The 16,054-nt window shown below is 36.2% G+C and overlaps 1 protein-coding gene across 6 annotated transcripts in view; it reads right to left on the minus strand.

The window, feature by feature from the left end:
* The window catches only part of Rttn (rotatin), a 158,558-nt gene that overhangs the window by 935 nt on the left and 141,569 nt on the right, over window positions 1-16,054 (minus strand). For 5 of the 6 annotated variants that reach the window (XM_046448652.2, XM_046448649.2, XM_046448650.2 and 2 more), the window contains 6 exons: window positions 14,771-14,848; window positions 13,128-13,254; window positions 10,630-10,832; window positions 7,259-7,526; window positions 1,687-1,790; window positions 505-574 (listed from right to left, as the gene is read on the minus strand). In XM_046448652.2, the coding sequence (XP_046304608.1) occupies window positions 505-574; window positions 1,687-1,790; window positions 7,259-7,526; window positions 10,630-10,832; window positions 13,128-13,254; window positions 14,771-14,848 (850 nt within the window). Of the gene's footprint in view, window positions 1-504; window positions 575-1,686; window positions 1,791-7,258; window positions 7,527-9,846; window positions 9,945-10,629; window positions 10,833-13,127; window positions 13,255-14,770; window positions 14,849-16,054 lie in introns of those variants that run through there. The other variant, XM_046448653.2, reaches the window with a different exon arrangement.

Raw genomic sequence — 16,054 nt, forward strand, 5'->3', positions numbered from 1 at the left:
GTCACTTAAAATGAGTAACGTGCTTTGAAAAGAAAACTCTCTCCTATCATGCAGATCACAGGGCAACATGGATGGGGGGGGGGCAATGAAATCTATTCTCAGAAGATTGCAATTCAAATTGGTGATCTTAAATCAAAGCTTCCTGTTCAAGGTCAGTTCTAATTAGGCCCAGTTCTTATCACCTAAGAGCACACTTTAGCCCAGCGGCAGCCACTGGCAAAGAAAATTAGTACCAGGAAAAAACTGAGTTGGAGAAAGATCACAGACACATTTTAAGAAATTATTATATCTCAAACCTTCATCTATTAGGATGTTTTACTATTTTAAAAAAATGTTACAATGAAAGTCTAACTAAATATTGGCACATATAATGCTTTTGACAAAAAATAGCTCTGCAAAATTTAGTAATGATGTAGAAAACTATTGTTTTACTATGGCTTGTCTAAATATTTCAGTATCCTGAGAACTAATTTAGTGGTTTCCAAGTTTAACTATAAAACTTACCTTTCTTTGCTAAGGAATATGCTTCATCTACTTTTCTTTTTATTGATGGGTTTTTCAACGTTGTTTTGGCCTGGAGATAATATAGACCAACCCATGAATTAGACTTATTCCCAAATGTCAAGAATTAGGATAATACAATACTAATTCTGTCCACTGCTAACTACAGTGTTAAACAGGTACCATAAAATACAATAAGGTAACTACAGAATTATACAGTTAGTGTGTCCTACTGTGGTAATCCCCCGACACCTTCGTCCTCCTCCTACCTCACCTAACCATTATCTGCTGTCCAATTACTCTTCTTACCTTCTCCTTTTGTCCTTCTCCCCTGATCTCAATTTGTTTTTTTAAACCAGTTAACCTTTAGTTTCAGTATTCATATTCCCTCAAATATCAGATTTTAGATGGGAGTATTTCAAAGGTTACCAGTCAGTTGGTCAAAAAAACATTTACTGGTGGTTATAAAGTGTCAAATCCTGTGTGCAGCCCAGGGGACAACAGGTGGGAGGGAGAGCAAGAGTCCCTCACCTTGGTGGGGGGGGTGCTGGAGGCAGGGTGGGACACGGCACAGTCGGGGACACTGGGCTGAGAGAACACCATTCTGGGAAGGCTGTCTAAAGGCACAGGGTTGTCTGGCTACTATTTTACCCCTAGATACTCACAGGTATTTTAGGAGTGAGATGTCTGCAATAAAAGAGAAGACCAAATGCCAGAGAACGGGAAGCTACAGGGCCTACTGTGCTGTGCATCTCTCTGGGCAGGCCTTCTACTGGCCTTTTAAGAATTGAACTAATTTTAAAAACTCAGCAATGATAAGTACAATAAACAACTGAATCATATATTTGGATAAAACTTATTTGGTCTTGTATCAATGCATTTTTCCTTGACACATCTTTTTGAAGAAATAATCTATATTAAAATTATAACACAATGGCAAATCAATTTAAATTAATAGGGAAATTCACTTAAAAGATACTCTTCTGAACTGGGGCCTCCTGATGATTAAATGATATAGATTTCAACTGATGGATTACTAACTGAATGAGTGAACAAAGAAAAGATGGGTCTTTGCCTTCATTTCTTTTTCTTTTTTCGTTTCTAATACTCCTCTGATATCCTTGGATGCACCCTCACAGGCCTGGCTGTTTGCCCCCAATTCATAAGATGATTTTTAAAACTGACCTTCTGGTAATTATATGTCAAAGCCCAAAGTGCAGCTGCTGCAATCCTCTGAGCATTTTGATTCTTACTTTCCAGACAGGCAGCTAGTATGGTAATGACTTTTTCTAAAAACAAACACATTAAAAAAAATAAAGTTTAGCCCCAGATATTAAATGCACTCTTATTTTGGATTAATCAGATACCCCTTTCTCCAAGTTGGTATCACAGCACTGTGGCAACTTTTGCTCTATGGAAAAAAAAAAACCTCAAAAAGAGTTATTTTCATGACAGGCACAAATCTCTTGGCCCAAGCTCAACAGAGGCACATTCACTTAAGGACAACAGTAGTGCAAATAAGTACATAATGAATTATATTAATGAGTTATTCAATGATAGCTAATATTTGAGTATGCAGGCAAATAGATTTGCCATCATCAAAAATTATATATAAAGACCAATACACAACACATCATATCATGGGTTAAAGGTAAAATAGTTGAGAAATACTACACTGATTACAATTAAAAAAAAAAAAAAACTAAACATTTTAAAGGAATTTTATGTGGGTGTGTATATCAGAGGAAAAATTGATTTAAATTGCATACTAATACACGATATGTCCACTTTACAAAGCCAGCTTGAGCAAAAATGGAGCCTTACTAATTATGTACCAATCTATTCATTTCAAATGATGATTCAGAAGTCCCCTTCTAAGGTAATTGTCAAGGTATTTTAGAACAATATTTGAACTTACTTTATTATTTATTTTTATATATCACCAAACTGTATTACATTATTTACCATCTAAATTGTATGATTTTAGCATGTTGCATTTTTAAGGCCAAGGTACTTGCTACTGGAAATTCTCTACATTACGTGAATATTAACCAATCCCTGCCCACCAGGAATGTAACTAATTAAAATAACCCTGTTCAATGGTAAGGTTTGTGTCTGCTCATTGACATGTACTCCAACCACATGTGCTAGTGCCTTACAGAGGCTACCTGAATAAAATATTTCATAATTAAACAAAAATTTTAAGTGTTTCTATTTGATTTTTTTTTAATTTTAAATTTTTCACAGGTAAAAAGGAAAGAGGGAGGGAAGGAGTGGGGGAGGGAGCGAGGGAAGGAAGGAAGGAGGGAAGGAAGGAAGGAAGGAAGGAAGGAAGGAGCAAGAGAGCTACCTGTTCCATCCAGAACTCAAATTGTGTAGGGAGAAGGTGATGTGGGAGGTACATGTGGAACAGCAATTTCCTGCCACACTGACCCCTACTGCCTGCATTCCTCATCTGTAATATCTAGCTCCCTTTAGTTTTCCTGTATCATGGCCTATCCATACCTAGTCACATAAACAATTATCAGGCATAACTTATCATGTGAAGCTATGGCTGATATTTCTTACTCAGCAAGGGCAATGGCAGATGGGAGGGTGATTTTCTTACGTTCTAGATGAGTAGCAGCAATCAATGTTTTTACATATTAAACCAAACATTCAGAACACAGACCCCTGTTATCTAAGTTTATATCATAACTCCTTCAACTAGTTACCGTCTCTTAAAATGTCTGAAGTACATACATAGGTCAATTAATGTGGTGAATTAATATGGCCCTTTCTGATAGTAGGTCAGCTTTTTTTAAAACCACATTTTAAAGCACATATATATAGGCTGAGGTTGTGGCTCAGTGGTAGAGTGCTTGCCTAGCACATGTGAGGCACTGGGTTCAATCCTCAGCAGCACATACAAATAAATAAATAAAGAGATTGTGTCCATCTACAACTAAAAATATTAAAAATAAATAAAACATGTATAAGAAAAAAGCTCATAATACATTTTTAAGTTTAATAAATCAGTATAAATTCCCTTTTTTCCTCCCTTTCCCATTTAAATATATAAATAACCTCAGAAGTATAATACTCAAATAGAGTTAATTGTGAAATGATGAGTTTTAAATACTTTTCTTCATAAATTGACTTCATGATTCTAAGTTTAGGGTTGTCATGTCGGTAGCCTCAAATCAGTGACAGTGAGATATTTACACCATGAAAGTCAACAAATGCTATAATCAAGAGTGAATTACTGGTAAAACTAATAGATTTCAGTTTTATGAGTATATTCTGCACAGGGGTAAGAAGTAATTATAGCAGTATATTATTAGCAGATTAAATGATACTAAATTTATGGGGAAAAGAGCAAATTAGGAGGCAGTTTCATTTGTTAAATCATGACAATGTTTACATTAAATCGGCTATGGATACAAAAGTTCAGGAAAAAACAATGAAAGTATTCTGTGAGAATCAACTGGTTATACAGAATTCACAATAAAGAGTATTACTTTTTTAGTTATTCTCTGGGTATGCTATCTATCCTTTTTGCCAATCAAATTTATACACTTATACATATATAATAAAATTATATATATTCAATATATATTCCACCCCTTTCACCCTCCAAGAGCTAAAATATTTACTAGAATATCTGTGCCCTTGTCAGATTATGCCAACAAGGTTATGGGAACTTCACAAAAGTAACAATTATTTCCTCTTTTTCTACTCTGAAAGAGACTGCACATGTTTGGAATTATTTTTACTTTGATCTTCAGGAGAACTTACTAGTGAAGCTAGCTGCATCTAGAATTTTTTTTTTTTTTCCAGTACCAGAGACCAGTGAACTATGTCCCCAGCCTTTTTAAATTTTTATTTTGAGACAGGCTTTCACTAAGTTGCCTACGCTGACCTTGAACTTGGGATCCTCCCCAGTAGTTTCGGTCACAGGAGTTTGACGCCATGCTTAGTTAGATCTAGGATTCTCTATAATTATATTTTTTTAATGGATTTTATATGGTTAGATTTTTTTACTAATTCAATATCTCTTACCATTATTGGACTTTCTGGTTTTCTAGAATAAGTTTTTCTAAAGTTACTTTTTTCAAAGAAAATGTCAATTTCACCATTTTTGGTTTTCTGCACATTGGCTCTGATGTGTCTAGGAATAAATTATTTTTATTCATCTGCTTGGATTTATCTGGGTCTCTTGAATCTGTTTTGTAGTGTCTTAGAATAAAATTCTAGAATAATGCTGTCTGACACAACTTCCTACAATATTTATAACAATCAGTGCTGCTTAATAAGATAGTTACTAGCCTTGTAGCTACTGTGACTGACAACTCTAATATTTAATTTTGATTTATTTAAGTTTAAATTTGAAGTAGCTACATGTGGCTCACAGGTTATCATACTGTTCAGGGAAGGTCTAGAAATTCTACTTAGTTCTTGTTTCAAATCTCTTATTTTTCAATTTCCCAGTCCCTGAAGGCATTTTCAAGCTTGTCATTTACTTATCTAAATATGGTATTATTAAAGTTATTTTTTAAAACTATATTTTATACTCCTAGTATTTGAAGTCAGGCAGAGAAGTTGGCATGTTTTCCTTTGTTGGTTCTAGCTCCTGTTGCCAAGTTTCCTAATGTACCTGCTTAACTTTGTACTGGTTCATGCTTTGAAAAATTATTTGTAGAAGTTTCTTGAGGTCTAGTATAAACTTGTTCTGCGTTTCCTAAGCACTCAGGGACCACCTTAAAACAAGTTCTCAGCCCTCTCACACCAAGCATTCCTGGGTGCAGATCTGTGGAAGGGAATTTGTGTTGCTCAGGCTGACTTTCATTTTATTTATTTTTTCACCTTTCTTTACTGTCATCTGGATGAGAATTAGAGGAGAAAATCAATTCTAATTTGCTCTTCTCCTAATAGAATGGTTCTCCTGAGTTCTAGCTTCATTCAGGAGAGTGCCACCTTGGAGGGTCTTGACATCTGTTCTATCATTTCTTAGCAATTGTCCTTGGGCAAAAGAATTTCTATACACTTCTTACTTCTCTGGGTATTAGATTTTGATCAAAATTGGCCTGAAGTTTCCCACTATCTCTTCAGCTATTTTTTTTTTTTTGTGGTGAATTTTAATAAAGCTTATCTAGCATATTTTTGTTATTTTCAAAGGACGTTTAGCCTGACATTACCAGAAACAAAAAATGCCATGAATCTATTTTTAACAGCAAGCCCAAGCCCCAATGCACATTTCACTCCTAACCATCTACACCAGATGTCTGAGTTCTACTGATCAGAGGCATGTCTGCCTTCCTGGTAGATTTTTAAGCTAGATGATTCTGCTAAGACCTCCACTCTGGATCCCCATGAGGAAAAAGGGGGCACAGCCTGTGATACGCCTTAAACAGTTCCACACAGAACCTGCACAGCTATTGTCTCCCATGTTAACGCTGCCTTGAAAGCCCACTGAGATCAAGTCTTTGGGATATGGGGAGGCTCCTTTTAACTAAAAGTGTATTCATCTACTTTAAGCTAATGAAGGATGGAAAGCACTGCTGACTACAAGAAAATACTGAAAATAAATCCAGAGACATGGAGAAGTAGAAATGCAGACTTCTCCTTCAGCTCCCTAAAGCCTTTCCTTTTCCCTACTCTCTTAATAATAAAATGTAATAAATAGTTACCAAAGACAAAATTCCTTCTGAGAAAGGTGAATAAAGAATAAGATCCAAAAGAATGGGATCCTAATTAAGAGTAAATTATACTCCATGTATGTGTAATATGTCAAAATACACTCTACTCTTATGTATATGTAAAATAAAAAAAATAATAAAATCCCCCAAAAGAATAAGAGATGCTGCTGAGTAGCTCCAGTGGCTCAAGAATGGCAACAGATGTTTCCTGGGCCATCTCGTTGCTCAGAGGTAGGGCTGGTTGTCCTCATTTTACAAACGTGAGGACTGAAGCAGGTATGGCAGAACAGAATGAAAACAACCTCTGATGTACACTCCCATCGACAAAGAGCACAGTGTCAGTGGAGAAGCAGTGAGAATCAAGAGTAGTTAATGAGGGGAGTTAAAAGCTGACTGAACTTTAAAAATGCTTCTATACATTTCCTGAAATTTAATAATTATTATCAGGAAAACAGAATCATTACCGTACACACAGCAGAGCATAGGCAGAATTATTTCCATTCACTTGGAAAAATGTGTGTCATGGAAAAAAGCCTTTGAGAAAAGATTACATAAAACACATGGAAGGAAAAAAGACTAGACTCTACAAGATGCAGGTTCTGGAGGTCGGGGGGAGTCCAGGAATAAACAGATATACATTGAAATGCAGACTGTATCCTAGTGTTGATGCAATGGAGAAATAAAACAAAGGGAAAGGGGAAGAGAGTGGTGGGGAGGGAACAGGGGGCAGGGAAGGTCCAACTTTAACTGGTGGGTCTGCAAAGTCTTCCCTAACACAGCTGTATTTGTTCAAAGACAGAGAGGCGATGAGGGGGACTTGCAGCAGAAACAAGGAGAGCCAAGGTCAGCAAGCACCCCTACACACAGTTTGTCCTCCTGTATCCAGTTTGTCCATGGGGATAACATGATTTATTAACATCCAGAGACTCCAGGCAGCTCAAAGAAGGCAAAGCCTTGCCTGACTCATTCCCCCAGCCCCTGCAACATAAATACCTGGCAAATTAAAAAATTATTTTGTGTTTTAACAGCCTATGAATAACCACATATATAAAAGCACGTTTGTGTGTGTGAATACTTACCATTAGCCAGAATCTTGGGCTTATTTGCAGGACTGAAGCAAATATTATGAAAAATAAGAAGTGGTATGTAAGGGCTGCTCTTATGCTTGTATTTGCTTATCTCAGTAAGTAAGTCTAAACAGCCATCAAGCCTCAGGATCATTTGCTGCCCATCTTCTCCAAAAGATATATTCAAGAGTAACTTCAACCAAAGAATGGTCAGATTACCGAGATGTTTATTTCCTCCTTTTGGCAATGTTAGAGACAGAAAGTTCTGTAAGAAGTTACTCTGTGGATAAACAGAGAAAATATTATTTTCTTCTTGGGTCTTTGTCATTATTTACCTAGTCCCTTTGTGACCAATTAGCTAGCATTATGGTATCCTCTTTTCTAACCTAAATTTCTCTTTCCTCCCAATACTGTCTGAATACTTCATCTATATCATTTCCAAGTATAAGTGAAAAGGGTAAGAGGAACAAAATAGTGCTCAAATTTTAATTTCAGCTCATTTTTTTTTCTCCTGATGATGGAATTCAGTAAGCTATAGTCAACTCAATTATTCAGGATTGATAATTCAGTTTGGGGATTACTTTAGGCCTCTTGAATTTTCTCTTTCTGTCTGCCTTCTGGCAATTTTGCTACTCATTAAAAAATTTCCTATGGAGAGGAAAACGAAACAAAACCCCAGTCTGGAAAACTAGTTAAGAACTCTGGTAATAGTGGGGTATTTTGTAAAAACTCTGGTTATAGTGGGGTATTTTGTAACAACTCTGGTAATAGTGGGGTATTTTGTAACAACTCTGGTAATAGGGGGGTATTTTATATCATTATAGCTACAAGTGTTTTCTTTTTTTTTTTTCAGTCTATAGTTCCATTCTCTATTCCCTTATCCCACTTGCTTATCATTACAGAAATTAATTTCTCATGGCTATGTGTCATTCTATTAAACTTACAGATGAGAGAGATCTATTACTTGAACTGTAAGAGTTATATCAACCTTCAAATAAAGTCCCTTCCACAAAACCCTACCAAGCTCTGAACTATTTGAAAGATAACATATTATTGTCTAGAGTCATCTATATGCAAACAAAATATAAAAAGTACTATATCAAATTGAAATCCACGATGGCAATATGGAAACCAGAAGTGGTTGGACATTTTAGAAGTGAAATGCACTCATTCAACTTTTATAACTGCACAGAGTAACTCATCTCTCCCTGTTTAATCTATTCCAGCTTGTCTCTTGGGTTCTCCTATTCCTAAGTCAAGACGTTAGCTTTGATTTGTAAAATTAATCTTAAGACTTTTACAAAAAGAATCCTGATTATACACATAAAATGGGCTGCAAAAATATTAGCAATATTTTCCAAGCAACAAATACACTATAAAATGACATGCCCATTTTAAATAACATTTGCCATCACTCATGCTATTTCTCATTTCTCAGCCCAGAATGATGCTCTTAGATTTACACCCTATCTTTCCTATTCAGCTAGATTCTATCATGATATCGGAGATTAAGGGATGACCATAGCAATAAAATATATGTCAGTGCTTTAAAATGCACATATCCTATGGACATCCCTCCTCTTTGTTAGATCTAAAGATAATTTTAAACAATTTTATGCACCAGTTAGAAAGTGCAGAAATCTCATGACAGAAAGAGCAGACATTTTACAACTGAATTGAATAACAGCTCTGGCTGCATTTTCTAATCCCTACTGATGAATAACGGAAAGGTGGAACTCTAGCATCCTCATGCCCACCGATGGGTGACAGAGAGGAGGAACTTGGGTGTCCAGGCTCATTATTGCTATTAAGTCATTGGAGTTTCCTCACTGGAACAGAAGAAAGTGACGTGACTGTTATGCTCTGAATGTGATTACAGTTGATCACAATGTTCTTCAGTATACCACCAGAATCACAGAGTGAAAGGTGAAGATACCTTAGAGATCATTTTGTTTAACCTAATTATTATAAAAATAATTTTTTTAAAAAAAATGAGGCATAAAGAGAGTCACTCGGAGTCACACAGTGAGTCACACAGTGAGAACAGTGCGACTTGGCTCTGAGGTTCCCCCGGAGGTCTGCTCTGCTTTCTATTAGCATGTTCACTAAGCCTAGTTCTGTGTTCCCAGCTCTGTTCTCACTACATGCTTTCTCATTCTGCAGGATGGTAATCACACACATTTAGTTCAAGAAGACTTCTCCTGTTACAAGTGACATATACAAATATTTGAATACATATATGAAATTTATTCACATACACCAACACAACTTATAATCTCTCTCTCTCATACACACACACACACACACACACATAAATGACATGCATGTGAACATACATATGAAGAAGCCACACAGCCATATGCTGGTAAATAATAAACTGGTTCCATTCCCTGAATGTTTTTGCCAAATTATAAAATGTGAATAATCCCACCATGGCTGATTTCAAGATCACATGATATTGACAAGCTTGAACTTTTCTGAAACTCCCAAGAGCCAGTGGGAGGTCACTTCAGCACACCTCTGAAAACATTTTCATTGTAAGAATGACAATTCCATTTCCTAGTAAGACAGATTTTTTTTTATATTTGTTTGGTGATTACCTCAAATTATCATTTGGGGCTTCAAAGAGATGAAACAGTAGAGGAAAAGGAGACTCAGTTCTTAACAGATACTATCAACCTTTGCAATTTATCTTGTTCTTCAAGCAAAACAAACAGTAGCAATCAAATTACTATTTCATGTAAACAATAGTAATAGATAATCTGATCACATTCAAGTTTTAAGGAATTTATCCAACTAGGAACTTTATTTACATACATTAAAACACAGATCTTGACTGCACATGTATATGAGAATTTGTTTAACTAGTTCCCTCCCTTTTAAAGTATCCAAAGTTAAATCAGTGGTAAGAGTAAAGTTCTGGAACAGAAATCCCAGAGAACTCATAAAATTTCCTATTAGGTCATAAAGAAGTTAAAGTCTAACTGGGTAAAAGAGGGCTGTGATTTCATAAACCATTTGTCAATGTAAATTGAACTGAGATTGTTACTGCTCAATTTGGTCTGTTTAAAGACCATATATATTACTTTTATGATATTCAATAAATGTAAGACAGCTGTCTTTCTAACATCACCATTTCTGAGAGTAGTAAAACAAAAATATCAAAACTAATAAGGATAAACTAAAAGGAAAAGGCAAGATCATAGCCTAGCTTCTGTCACTTTTTATCAATAGTGAACCTCTTAATCTTCTTAAAATCCTTTTAAAAAACCTCTCAAAATTATAATAAATTTATCCTAGAAATTGAGCTCTAAACTTTTGATTGGAAGTATTATTTAATGGAGTATCTCCTTTATGATAGGCAGGACAATTTAAGTACTTACCTTTTGAATTACTCCTTTACAGTCATGAGACAAGGCCAGGTTTGAAAGAAACAGAAAAACCGTCTGCTGAATGTTGGTGTTCTCGAGAGGCATCTGAGAGGCCAATTTTAGGATACACAGCATCAGAGAGCTGCTGGAGGCTCCTCTGTGTGCAGCGTGAACGGGATATTGTCCATAACTTGACCAGCAAAGAGAACTGCAACCTTCAAAACAGCAGCCAATCATGTTATCTTCTTGTCTCCACTGTTTAGTGTTAAAAACACTATCTAGTAAAGCATATCTGCCTATCAAAGTGACTTAGCCAACTAACCTGTGAATTGCAAATCAGCACTGAAGGCTAATGCAGATGTCTACTTTCAATCTAACAGATTTACAGTATTCACTGAAGACCTAACAAATACAGTATTTTAAAAAACCAGTTCTTTTCCTTTTAAAAAAGAATAAAACCAGCATAATAGGGTTGTTTTTTTTAAATAGTTCCTAGAGAAAATATCTGAATAAAAGCCTGAATGGAAGAACAGAATTTTAGACATATGAGGTAACTTGGTCTAATGCCTTCATTTTACAGAAGAGACAAATGAAGAACACAGGTGTCTGGGACAGTGGGTAGTGCAATGCTGTTCTCCATGGTAGACAAGTAAAGACACTGTGCAGAAAAGCCAGTGATTGTTCAAGCTCACACAGCTGATAGGCAGAGAGAGCCAGCAGTGGCATGTAACTGGCTTTCTAGAGCTTAGTGATTTTCAGTAAGTAACCATGTGAGATGTACCAAGGAAGAAAGATAATCAGAAAAGAATTGGAAATACAGTTTAATGCTTAATTGGTAAGACTGTACTGTAACAAAACCCTAAGGTGGAATCAACTTGTGAAAGCAGCTACAAGGAGGTAGGCTTGTACATAATCACACCAGAATCAAGATATTCTGTAAAATAACTCATAAAAGATGAGTAAACACAAAAAATACAGCAAACTTTCCTGTATTAATAACCTTAGAGCTGTATTAAAATACCACTGTTACCACTAACTGTTACATGAAACTGTCATTACACAATAGAGTTTTGCTCGGAAACAAACCAGACTGAAAAGTAAAATGTTTCTTTTTTAGGTGTAACCTAACCACTTCTAATATTTATTTCAATTTTAAGTATAAAAATGACAAATTATAATTTCAGAAGATTTGTACTAAAGCACAAATTTCTTTTGTTTAACATTTAGCAACTGACTCTTTACTCCTCCTTACTTCCCTAAACCCTAAATTAAAGAGCAAAGGTAAGGTCAAGGAGAACAACCTAGAGACCAAAGCTTCCCTCAGAGAGGAGCTGATCTGGCCAGGAGGATGCTGAGCTGGAAGATGCACTGAGAGGAGACTCTCCAAGCAGAACAAGGGATGAAGAAAGTCAGCGGCAGCAGAAGGAAGACAAGGACAGTCCTGTACTAGACTCAAATATATAAATGGCAATTCAAGGTTCAAGAGCCTGGAGGCCTGTTTCTACTTGTTCCTACTGGCTGGGCTTCTGAGGCACAGTGCTCTAGAGGTGTCAGACCAGTCAAAGGAATAAGCTATCAGGGCATGTAGAAGTGAAAAGATGGGCTCCCACCTGTCCCGCCCCTTCCTGGACAGCCCACATATTTGGAAACTCCTGAGGAGGAGTTACATGCTGCCAGATGAAAGCACACACACTTGCCGACCAGACAAACCTCACGTTTCTGACCATAAGCTGTCAGTGGTGCTTCACAGCCAGCTGTCCTGCTTCACTCTCTACAATGTCTGCTTGCCCTCCCGGCTCAAAGCAGCCTTCTCAAAACCTCTTGTCTTTGCTCCCTCTCATAAATAATGAAGAAAGGAGAAATATGGTGAGAAAATCAGAACTACCCACCTAAACCACTCCCAGATTCCTGACTCACAGAAGCCATGAGATGATGACATGACTATGTGGCACAGGTGCTCAATTTGGGGGTAATTTGAACAGCAGCAATACATAACTAATAAAACTCCCAACAATATTTTACATCTCCAATGAATTCAACTTCACCTTAGTTTTTTTACTTGCTTGAATACAGATACCTCAGACTTAACATGACCAAACAGTACTCTTGATTCCTACTTTAAATCCAAGTCAAATCCAGAGCTTTATCATTTTAATAAATGGTACTACTATGCACTCAGGTCCGTTTCCCCAAATGAGGCTCATCCTGGATACCTTTCTCTCCTTTCTACCTTCCACCAGCACATTCTCTTGACTCTTCCTGAACTGTCCAATGACTCTCCCCTGTCGACAAACATATTCCTAAAATATCTGTCTGCTCTACTATAATACCTACAAGCAATCTTGTCTTTGACTAATAATATATCCTTTATAAGTAGAAGAAATACTTCAAAATATATATGTTTTTCCTGTCCACCTTAACATTGATGTAATGTTAACAACCACAGTAATCAGTATGAAAGCAAGTACTCTATAGTTTATTATTAAAAGGCAACATTGGGTTCTAGTTACCATTTGGAAAATTTGCAGTATAGACACAAAGCAACTGCAAGGCATTCTGCATCAGTGAATCGTCCATCAAAAGCCAAGGCCAGAGAGAGTGCAAGACAGGGACAAGATGAGCTTCAAGAGCCGCTTCCTGTTGTGGAAAGAAAGTAAGGACAGCCATGAGTCTAAATATATGAAAATACAAAATTAAATTCAAATTCAAAACACTGTCACTAACATAAGACAAAAATTGAAATCGAATTGGGAATTAGCTCAGTAGGTAGAGTGCTTGCCTTGCATGCACAAGGCCCTGGGTTCAATCTCCAGCACCACAGAAAAAAAAAGTTGAATTCATCTTCATTCTCAATAATGAGGAGGGGAATCAGATCCTGTAGACAGCTGGGCATAGTGGGTCACACCTGTAATCCCAGTAACTTGGGAGGCTGACGAAGGAGGAGTGCAAGTCTGCGCCCAGCCTCAGTAACTTAGTGAGGCCCTAAGCAACTAAGTGACATTGCATCAAAATAAAAAATAAAAAAAGGGCTGGGGATGTGACTCAGTAACCCTATGTTTAATTCACAATACCAAAATTAAAAAAGGATCCAGCAGACAGTCTTGCCATAGAGCTACAGGGCTCTACACAAAGCTGCCCTGAGCACAGCCTGGCCTTCAACACCAGGGTGGCCAGGATATGCAAATCAGAGAAGAAATGCAGAAAACAGCTTCTATAACATATAAATCATGCAAGAAAGGGGTATGGTCCAACAAGGGGTAACTAACTTAGGTGGTCAATAAATGGTAATTTCTTGTTAAGTAAACATTCTCATCAACTCTGCCCAGTCTCTGTCTTGTCTCTCTCCCCCCATGGTGTGAGTGTGTGTATGTGTGTAATTACTATTTTTGAGCAATTTAAATATGATACAATTCATTCTAAATATTGTTGTGTGAACAAATCCTACATAACGAAGTTTTTACTTCAAAAGTCAATGACCGCTGACAGCCTTATAAACACAACCACTTGCACTATGTTCTGCCATCTTCTTTACCTATTATGCCCCATCATAAACATAGATAGCTATAAAAACTTATACAATTTCATAAGACTCCTATAAAATGGCTAAACTTAAGTTTTTATAGGTGTCCTATATGTAAGACTGTGAGACATAATGAATTAAACAGGAATTTTTACTGCCATGTGCACTTATGAGCACATTTTCATAAACATACACACCCTACACAATTTTATGCAGCATCAAATAGACTAGAAGTTATTCCCAGTGTTCAAAGCATAAGCTTTGCAGTTATTCCCAATATTCTTCTCCATGTTTAGAGCTCTCTGTAAGTGTAATACTTTATTCCCATCAGACTACTTCAAAATATAAATTGTTAGTCCTGTCTTATTTAACATAGGTTAAGGAATACATGATTGATGTTAATTTTCTACATAATGTTTTTTTCCATAAAAGGAATGAAATCAGTGTTGAGAATACCAATGAGATTAGGTGCATCCATTTCTGAGAATTAACTCTGAGTTTAAGGGCCAATCAACCCTGTATTTACATAAAATTCAAAAAGTTTCCCATTTTTTCTCCTCTATTATCTCAATAAAAATTAAACTGTTTAATACCAATTTTGCTACCAACATTTTGAAAAGGATCTCTACTTACTTTACATTCTTCATTTTGATAAAGGCAGTTTCTTAGGAGCTGCATGGCAATGCTCAACTCTTTAATAAAACCATCCTCCTGTTTAAACAAGAAGGTAAAAACTGTGAACACAGGAGCATGCTCCACTTTTCATATATAGTAACTCACTCCCTTGTGGGTCACAAGCTGTGCTCTAGTCTTGCCTGACCACATAACTTTGAGGGGACTGACAAGCTAACGATCTCTGAAAGATGACCACATCTCAAGAAATGCACCCACCACAGAAAAGCTATTTCTGTTCTATCAAGCATGAAGGAACTTGGATATATAATAGCCTCTATGTTTCATCTCAATAAAGTGAGGCAGGTTCTGACTGATTTTCAATCATATCAGGTGTGGGCTGACTCTCTCAGTGATGGAGTAAGGGCTTTTTGCTAGTGAGGAAAGAGGAAAAGACATAAGAACAGAAATTGACAAACATGAATCAATCCCCTGCATCCACCAAATTATTAAGTAAAGCTTTGCCTTATTTTCTTACTAGTTATTTCATAGAAGGCTGCTACTATGGTCTTACACACACACACACACACACACACACACACAGGTATATTTGTACATTTATATATTCATACATATATACATTCATTTTGTGAGTAAGTCTGTGGAACAGATCTTACTGATCATGATTATTATTAACCATAGTTCTTATATAATAATTATGTTATTCTATGTTCACATGAAAATGTAAATTAACCATGAATTAAGCAGACTCAATGCCAGATGAGACATTCAGAAGTCACAGAAGGAGTTAAACAGAGATTAAGAATACCAGCTTTGCAACCTCTCAGATGTGGAGACAAATTCTGGTCTCATCAACTGCCAGCATCAGAGTCTGTGCTCATGAGTGTTTGTCTATGAGATAACAAATATGAAATATCTGATAGTGCCTCACATATTGTAAACACTTATTAAATTACATCTATTATAGATCTCGCTTTGAGAACTTAGGCTTGCTTTTAAACACATTTAGTATTAAAAAACCTATCTAGTATAGTATCATAGTATCATGCAGATGTAGATATCACACAATACATATTTTATATGTGTAATGTATTATATACATTTTATATATACAATAAGTGTGTATGTGTGTATAAATATATATATATATATATATATATATATATATATCCAGAGAGAGCGAGCGAGCACAAAGTTTTTCCTAAAGACCTTCAAGTACGAATTAAGGGAGAAAAAAATGCCCACAATCTCCTAATGTAGAAATGCCATTAATTTACCAGACTG

This window comes from Marmota monax, unplaced genomic scaffold (assembly GCF_021218885.2).
Source record: "Marmota monax isolate L192 unplaced genomic scaffold, Marmota_monax_Labrador192_F-V1.1 WCK01_AAM20220418_F8-fsc00060, whole genome shotgun sequence".
In the NCBI taxonomy this organism is placed as follows: Eukaryota; Metazoa; Chordata; class Mammalia; order Rodentia; family Sciuridae; genus Marmota; species Marmota monax.